The sequence below is a fragment of the Falco peregrinus genome, chromosome 1 (genome assembly GCF_023634155.1).
Source record: "Falco peregrinus isolate bFalPer1 chromosome 1, bFalPer1.pri, whole genome shotgun sequence".
NCBI classification, from domain to species: domain Eukaryota; kingdom Metazoa; phylum Chordata; class Aves; order Falconiformes; family Falconidae; genus Falco; species Falco peregrinus.
The window spans coordinates 22,267,446-22,276,160 of NC_073721.1; the positions used below are offsets into that span (position 1 = coordinate 22,267,446).

Here is an 8,715-nt window from a genome sequence, read left to right on the forward strand (position 1 = left end):
ACCCATGGATTGTGGTATGTAAGAAGCAACTCTCCAAATAGGGGAAAGATCTAGGCTCGTTGCTATCATGGCCATCACTCATCCCCCTATACAGGCTGGGCTGCAGCCAAAAGAAATTACGTTTCTTGGATGATCATTTATGGTCAGGCATTCCTCCTGGCTAAGGCAGCTAAAGCCTCCCTCATGTGAGATGTCTGGGACGGCAAAGCCACTATGTTAGGGAAGGATCAGCACAGGCCAGTCCTTTGGGAGGATGGGCAGTCTGGGGCCACCTAAAACCAGCAAAGACCTGCTCATATACAAGTTCAAGAGGGAAGAGCAGAGCAGAGACCCCTAGTAGACATTTGCGACTGAAATCAGCTGCATTAGCATTTCACTTCTTCACTTCCCTACCCACACCCCATGGACCAGAGCCTGCTCTCACAAGCTAAAAAGAGCTGCCATTTGTGTGGATGTTCCCAGGCTCCTCCTGGAGATAAGATAACCTCAGCTTGGCAGTGGGTACAAAACCCCCTGCTTTTCATTAGAGGAGGATTCAAGGGAGGCTCTCCACAATTCTAAAAAACAAACAAACAAACAAAAAAAACCCAGACCATGGCAGGACCTTTGCTACCCTCCTTTTTCATTCTGCTACACATCAATGGAGAGGTGCTCTTTGAATGTGCAAACCAAACTATTAATTATCGTTTTGATTTACTGTTCCTTGTGTGGAACCAATTATTCTGAAAAAGAAGTATGAAGTCCACATCTTACCTGACCAGGATTAACCGACTTCTTACCATTGTGAAGTTGTCATTTTGACGTGCTACCTGTGTTGTACACCACAAGACTGGCTATGAAGCTACAAACTCCCTGGGAATCAATAATAGAGAATTAGTATTAGGGTGCAAGATCAAAACTATATAGAATACTTCCATCTGTGGTGAACTGGCTCTCAGGATTGGGGGAAGGGGGGTTGGGAAGAGCAAGTGAACCAGTTTTGGAACATGTTCTTCCACACTTTGGCCTTCTGTTCATTAGTGATTTATGATGGTATTGATGTATTTTTAAGTCAATCTGAAAACCCAGGAATATTAAGTAGCACACAGTAAAATTAAATATTTCATATTGTTTTTTTTCCAAAGTGGATACACCTTGGAGCAAAAGTTGTTAGACAACCCAACTATCTACAGGAAGTCCTCACTGGGCACAACAAATACATATGAAGGATGTTCCACCCACATCAGCCAGGAGTTTCAGGAGGTTGTTTAACAAGGACATCAGGACAGAGGGTGAGATGAGGCTCAGAGTCACTGCTGGCTTGCTGGGATTGTTCTTCCAGTGATGGAGCTTTTGTGCATTCACTTGTTCTCAAAATCAGCATCTTGAACCAATTATGTGTTAGAGGAGGTTTAGTTTAAGATTAAAGGTAAATAAATAAAAATAGACCAACACTTCCCTGTGGGTCTGACAGCTCAGGTTTAAGACATAGCCTCAGAGATGAAGGGCCTTAAGGAGCCAACGTTCAAGAAAACCAAACCAAAAGTAATAATTAAAGAAAACCCACCCCCTAGACACTTACGGTATCATCCTTCCCACTGCCAATAATCAGCATTTAGAGATTTCCTCAGCCAGTGGTCACATCCAAGCCTCTGTTTTCTATGAATTAGCTTTGTCCCAGTGTGACTTAATTTATGAGTTTTCATTTTGTGGCCACCAGTTACAGAACTTGGCTGCGTGCTACGTTTGTTTTAAACTGGCTGACTGAACAGTCCATCTCCTTCTTGCATTGTAAGAAACAAAAATAACCACTCAGTCACCTCCTCAGCATTGTTTACAGCTTTACAGACCTCTCCTATCCTCCCTTAGTCATCTCTTTTCCAGCTGAGATGAGCTACCAAACCTTTCCTTGTATGGGAGCATGCTCTCACCACCTTACCCTTTACTTTCTATAGTTCTACTACACAATATGCTTCTGGAGTCCCTTGGTATTGCCGTGTTGTCCTGAAATATTTTCCTAGTTTGCTACTGGGATTTTTTTTCCCCCAGATTTACCTATCCTGATTCTGTATCACCTACAGACTTAATATTAGAACAAATCTTAAAAAAAAAAAGATAAGTAGAGCTGTAAAGCACAAGTCCCAGCATCCACCCTTCTAGGATATTATCACCTCCTTCCACCAAAAGCAACAACTATTCGTTCCCACGACTTGTCCTCCAGTTATTTCAAACGATGGGAAGGCCTTTGTTTTCTCCAGCAGCAGCTTCATCCCTTTGGTAAGGCTCCTCACCAAGGTCTTTGCAATCAGCTGGATCACCTTCCTCTATCTCCTCGTTGATTCCTTTAACCACTTCTCCTAGACTGGCAAAGCACCACTTTCTCATGCAAAACTCACACTGACTCTTTGCCCACTCCACAATATCCATCCATTCACCTACAGCTGCTTCTCCTCACTCACCCAACCATTCAGAGCTGGGATTTGGGGAGGTGGGGGACACCGCTGCCAGATGCTCAGAGGGGGGAGGCTTAACATCCCATTGTAGCCCAGCTGTGCCTCTTACCCTCCCGGCCAACTCTTTCATCGGGCTACGGGCATTTGCATGCTGATGGACTTATTACTCACTTAAATCACCTGCTAATGGGTCCCCTCCCTCACTGAGAGGTAGATTAGAAGCTCTGCCCAGAAGCACCCTCCTTAAGTATCTCAGTTATCCTCACCCCCCTCTTAAGGTGTTAATTAGGGACACAAGTCAGGCATTGGAGGCAGGAGAGAAGAAAAAAGCTACTTAAAAAAACAACCCAGTAATAAACATCACTTGGGATTAGCAGGGATGTAGTATATTTGTTTGAAGGAGGCAAGGGACAGAGGAAACCATACCTTTAATGCTCTGCAAGGGGTGGTGAGGAGCTGGGCCACCTGGATGCTCTGCTTCCCACCCCAAGTGAGATCAAGGTTTGCTTCACCAAGCCCTCAGCTGAAAGACTTATGATAAAGAGCAGCTCCAGCAGGTGGGCTAACTCCCCACCAGAAAAACCTAGCCCCAAATATAAGGGAAAACAAACCAACAAACCACAAAAGCTTTCTGTATTGTTACATCCACAAAGGTTTTCACCTGCACTCTCTGTTCAGGGCTTTCATCTTTCTGAGCTAATACGTGCAGTTTTCTGCTCGGTGTTATTAGAGGCAAATATCAAAAAAAAAAAAGGAACTTCTCTTGTCTTAATGGCTGTGGGTGGATTTAAGGACTTTCGTAACCCTTTCCTGCACTGCATGAGTATAGAGGACAGTTTTGCTCCTCAGACAAGTGGCTTTAGTGTCATGGGAGTTCAATTTTAAATGTGAGGTGAAGATTGGTGGAAGCAAGAGGAGTGTGAACATCCTTTAAAAAAAGCGTGAGCTTTGCTTTAAAAAAAGAGGGGGGATATTTCTCATGCTACAACTTCAGGTGCAACTAGTTTTTGAAGGAACTTGGGAAGAAAATAGTGTTTGCCTCCCAAAAAACTCATTTCTCCACAAATTACAGTAAAAACTGCACCGTGTCCCATTTCCACCACTTCTTCCCTTATAAGATTAATGCCTTTATGCCAATATTGTCACCAGGTGCAGCAGAGATGAGCTTTCTGGTGCTTCTGTGAAAGCATCTCCTAGAAAACTATATTCACAGCACAGAAAAATCATCTCAGGAAAACCATAGTGTAATTGGAAGAGTGATTCAATTTTCTCATACAAATCATTAAAGCCATCTGAATTCATACAGCCCATGTAAACTTAGGGCTGGGGTAGGACTACAGGGTTCTGGGGTGCTGCTTTATTAGTTTTAGCCAAGTGCTACAGAGATGCAAGGTGCATAACAACCCAGTGCTTAAAAGCCCACAGAAGACTTAAGAAGAGATTCAGCAACTGGACAAGTTAATAGCAAATTGGTCTCTAAATGAATATCAAAGGGAATAGGACCTTTAAAACTTATAATAGTACAATTGTAGTTGTTGGAAGGAGCACATCAAGTGAACTGCAGGCACCAATCCAGCCCATACAGACTCCCTTAAACAATTTTACCACCACAGAGACTCAAACCCAGGTTACACACTGCTTTTCTATTCTGCCTTCCTTTAAACCCTTTAACAACTAAAACTTTGGAGGGGATATCACCAGCTGCTTTCCTATACCACCCCCACTTACCAGGCCAAGGCCCCCAGTTTAAGAGATGGGCAGGGTAAGCACTACACCCTGCACAGGGCTGCACTGCTCTTACAGCCATGATGATGTGATCATGCTCATTTATACTCTGCCAAGGCTGAAGCCACCCTTCTACCAGCTGTGTGTATTTGGTATTTAATTTGGAGAAATGAAGGGGAAGGGCTATACTTGCAGAAGGCTGGCTGTAAAGCTGTGCTGCTAGCAACCAGTCATTAGGGGAGGCTGCTTTACAATGCTTCCTTTTCAAATTATAAATAACAAAATTTAATTTCATAGAGCTTTTTTGTTAGCTCTTCCAGCCCTATAATGAGGAACAGCAAGTAAACAAGAGGTGCTAAACCACCTCATCCACCAAACCCTGCTTCCTTTATTAGCTCTTTGCTTAGAATAAAGGATTTGTTCTGTCTTTTTTTTTTTTTTTTGGGGCGGGGGGCAATAATTTCATTAGAGAGAGGTGGGGGAACTGTACATTGAGATGCCTTTTATTATAGGTGTTACTGAAGTGCACCTTGTGTGCTGAAATAATGTTTCTCTGTATCTTCTGTCTTTGGATAAAAGCATGCTTCTCTCACCTAAGATGGGCTGATAAAAACGCTCCTTTTTTTCCAGACTGAAAAACTGAAGAATATCAAGGCATGTGAAGGATAGTCATTTTTTGGCTAATGCATGTACAAATACAGAGATGGCCAAACTGCCCAGTATAAAAGGGGACAGCGAAGACGGTACTAACAATGACAAGAAATAGTACCCGAGGTTTTCCTGACAGAAATAATCTCCTTATTAAGGTGTCTGAAGTGCTGACAAATGCTGGGTATCACTGCAAGGCCATCCTGGTGCTGAAATGCCTGCAAGGATGAAGTTGGGCATGATGATGACAAGTTCCATGTCCACCTGAGCACCCTTGCAAGTGGGCAAGATTTGATATAACATGATTCTGAACAAAAAAGGTATGTAATTGATATTTAATGCCCTATAAGTGTATTTTTCACTGCCTTGAAAGATGTCAAAGCTGTGTTGGTCTGTCTGGGAAGGAGAGAGTACTATAACTGTATGAAGAAAAAACCTAAACCTAATGACACTATTTTATATGTACTGGGGATAAAATATGCCACTGTTTATGTCAGACCTGAACTTCTCTAAGTAGTTACTGATGCTTTTATTCATAGCCAGGTACCTTCATTGCTCTAGTGCCATTGACTATTACTGAGCATAATCATCATAATTATTAAATATGTTATGAGATAGTAATTTTTTAGATGTATCTATTAATAAAAAGTATTTTAAAATGTGTATTTCTAAAATTTTTTTTAAGCTTTGCACAATGATTAAAGCATTAAACTCAAGCCTTTGAGTCATGAACTCTTTCAGGGGGCTGCTTCAAACCCCAGCTCTTGCTGCAGCTCCAGTGAAAGCTGTTCCCGAGCGCAGACCCAGAGGGTGAGACTTAAATGTGCTGTCCAGCAACATCGCTGCAACCTGCAGATCGCCATTTAGCTTATGGCATGCACAGCTTGGGTCACAGTCGCTCTAGCCATAGCAGCCTTCCTTGGTTGCTGCAAATAGTTCCATGGGCACAAACATCCCTGTGCATTTAGGTGGTTTAAGAAGCATCAGTGCTTTACCTTCTGGCTTGGGGCAGCTCTGGCTGTTCTCAGCCTGCCCAGATACTACCCAGCCTCGAAAAGAGCCAGAGCGAAGCTGAGAATGATCCCTCACCCATGCAAGAGGAAGGCTCGTTTTTAAGTGTTTGCCTCTACATGGGGCTGGGTGCGCCCTCCTTCGTGTTTTCTGTAGCTGTGGGCTTGGTTCAGCACCAGCTGGTACTTGCAGACTCCTGCAAACGCGGTGGTTTGGGTTTGTATTCAGTAACCCACATACCAGTGTAGTCCCCAAGGTCCCTAAAGAGGCACCAAACACCAACAAGCATGCTGCATTTTAAAACAAGACGTGGCACAGTTGGAGCATCCCTGTAAATGGGACAGTGCCCTCAGAGCCACCCAGGGATGTGCTGCATTGCAGTCAGGTTTGGACTTTGAGTACAAAGCCCATTTGAGTTGAACAGGGAGGACTCCAGCATGGTTTTGCATCCCTAACACTGTCCCCAGACTGCAGGGAGGCCACAGGCAGCCTGCCAGGCAGGCACAGGACAGAGTTGCCAGTACTGCACTTGCTGCCCACCAGCCCCATGCTGCATGACACAGCCCCCACTCTTGCTCAATGCACATTTACAAACCACTTGCAATAGGTGGACAGTACTAGAAGCTAAAGGGAGTAGGGAACAAAATGCATGCTCACTGCTTTCCCTCCCTCCAAGCCACCCAGAAGGGAGAAAACTGATAGCGACAGGCTGCAAAGTGAATTGAAAAATGAGTCTTTATTGTAGACAGAGCAAACGTTGCGCTGATGGAGCGGTTGAGATCACTGTGCTCCTCAGCACCCATCCCGTGGTCAGCCACACACTGCAGTCCAGCACAGCCCCGCCACTGATCCTTTGCTTCCCTCCTTACCCCATGACAAAATTGTGCAGGAGGGTGTTTTGCTGCTGCCTGCCCTTCCTGGAGCCCCGGCCGTAGTGCCCATCCTTGGCCCAGCATCTGGTGGCCTGAGAGTATTGGTGGCTGCAGTGGCACACCAGAATTCCTAAAAAGCAGCTGAATAAATAGCAATAACCCAAACAGCCTTTCCCATGGGGAGCCGGCAATGAGCTGGCTCACTCCCCCCCTCCCCCCCCCTCTATGGGCATTCCCGCTCCAGGGCACATCTCCACTCCCGTGGGCTGGGGAAGGGACCACGGTGGCCACACACAGGCAGGGACGTGCAGGCAGCTCTGACCGATTTTAATGAACGGTTTATTCGCTCACAAACATATGGTCGCATTCCTTTGACCTAGATTTAAAAACCCAGTGTGTACAAAGTCACAGTCACGGCTTGGAAGAGCGCAAGGCAGCACCCTCAGGAAAAAGAAAAAAAAAAAAAGTCATTAAAAGTCCCGGCGTTATGTACAGCTAAGTGCCAGCTCGAGTATTCACAACACAGTAACATACTGCAATTAGTCGCTTAGAAGTAGTTCCTTTGAGAAACAAGCTTTTGTTCCGGCGGGGCCGGAGTCTGTCCCGTCCCGTCCATCCAGCGATGCTCAGTGCCGCTGGCAGGTGTGCAGGCGGGAGGCATCAGCCGGGCCGTGCTCTCGCTGCAGGCGGCACGCCAGCCCCTCGGCGCACTGGCACCGCTGGAAGATCTCCAGGCTGTGGGTGCCTTTTCGCCGGTGCCGGGTACACACCTGCCCTTCCCGCAGCACTGGCTTGCAGATTTTGGACCAGAAGTGACGGGCACAGCACAGCCCAGCCACGCAGTCCGACGAGCGCAGGCAGAAGTCCCCCTCCTCACCTGTGTGGGGACAGTGTGGCATGTGCTCAGCCCAGGATGCTCCTGCGGGGGTGGTGGGGCAGGGCGGGCATCCCCCCCCCCGAGGGCAGTGGGGCCCAGCGGGGCCCAGCGGGGTCACAGCACTTACCTTTGGCAGGGGGGAGCCAGGCAGGAGCCGGCGTCCGTCGGGGCAGAGCCTCAGTGCCGATCTCATCCAGCTCGGCGGCCCCGTGGGGAGGCTCCGGGGGGGTGCAGAGCCCTGCGGGAGGCAGAGGGGCGGCTGTCAGCCACGGGTGGGACCCCGAGACCCCCTCCGCGGCACCCCCAGGGTGTGACCCCCTCCCCTGGCCCCGCCGCCCCTCACCGTTGCTGCAGGTGGTGCCGGGGCAGCACATGGCGTCGCGCAGGCAGCGCTTGCGGCGTCTCCGGCAGGCGAGGCAAAGCGGGGCGCCCCCCCCGCGGGCCGCCCCCCCGCAAAACTCCTCGGGGCCGCAGTCCTCGTCCTCGGCGCAGGGGAAAGGCTGGGAGGGCAGAGAGGAGGGGGTCAGCCGGGCCGCCACCCCCCTCCGTCCCCGGTGCGTCCCCCCAGCTCCATCCCCGGTGCGTCCCCGCTCCTACCTGCCGGGTGGCAGCCGGCGGCGGCTTGTTGCTGCCGTCGAAGGGCGAGGCGGGAGCGGCGCTGGCCTCGGCCGCCCCCCCCAGGGGGGGTCCCTTGATGGCGTTGGAGCTGAGGGCACCGCCGGGCGCCGCCGCCCGCCCGCCCGGGGCCGCGCAGCTCAGCGCCGCCAGCAGCGCCACCAGCCCCCGCATCCTCGTCCCGTCCCCTCCCGTCCCCGGTGTGTCCCGCCGCTAAAGCAGCTCCCGCGGTCCCCGAGCAGCAGCTACCTGCGCTGCCCGCAGCCGCCTTTATACCCCCGGGGGCTGCCTCCTGCGCCCGCCCCCTCGGGGAGGAGGGCACGGCGGATGGGATTTCAAAGGGCCCCCGGGGGGTTGTGCCGATGAGCCCCCAACCCCCCCCACCCCCGCCCCGAGGGCTCCGTCATTGGCCGCCGCCCGGGAGGGGGTTTCGCAACGGCGAGGACAGACAGACACAGACACACAGACACGCACACACCACACCCCCCCAGTGACAGCTCCCCCGGTCCCCGGACAGATGCTCTGCACGCCCCGA

At 49.6% G+C, this 8,715-nt stretch overlaps 1 protein-coding gene across 1 annotated transcript; it reads right to left on the reverse strand.

The window, feature by feature from the left end:
• Nucleotides 1-6,533: 6,533 nt before the first annotated feature.
• Nucleotides 6,534-8,411, reverse strand: DKK1 (dickkopf WNT signaling pathway inhibitor 1). The gene is made up of 4 exons (XM_055811827.1): nt 8,163-8,411; nt 7,909-8,065; nt 7,693-7,803; nt 6,534-7,565 (listed from the first exon to the last, which is right to left on the reverse strand). Exons 1-4 carry the CDS (start codon nt 8,352-8,354, stop codon nt 7,315-7,317), a joined length of 711 nt encoding a protein of 236 aa, XP_055667802.1. The 5' UTR covers nt 8,355-8,411; the 3' UTR covers nt 6,534-7,314.
• Between the last annotated feature and the right edge of the window lie 304 nt (nt 8,412-8,715).

Excerpts from the sequence above, each read along its gene's own strand:
- DKK1 (XM_055811827.1), bottom strand. The coding sequence starts at position 8,354 with ATGCGGGGGCTGGTGGCGCTGCTGGCGGCGCTGAGCTGCGCGGCCCCG. Across the intron at positions 8,066-8,162 it reads CGCCGGCTGCCACCCGGCAG|CCTTTCCCCTGCGCCGAGGA; the intron begins GTAGGAGCGGGG and ends CTGCCCTCCCAG. Across the intron at positions 7,566-7,692 it reads CTGGCTCCCCCCTGCCAAAG|GTGAGGAGGGGGACTTCTGC; the intron begins GTAAGTGCTGTG and ends GTCCCCACACAG.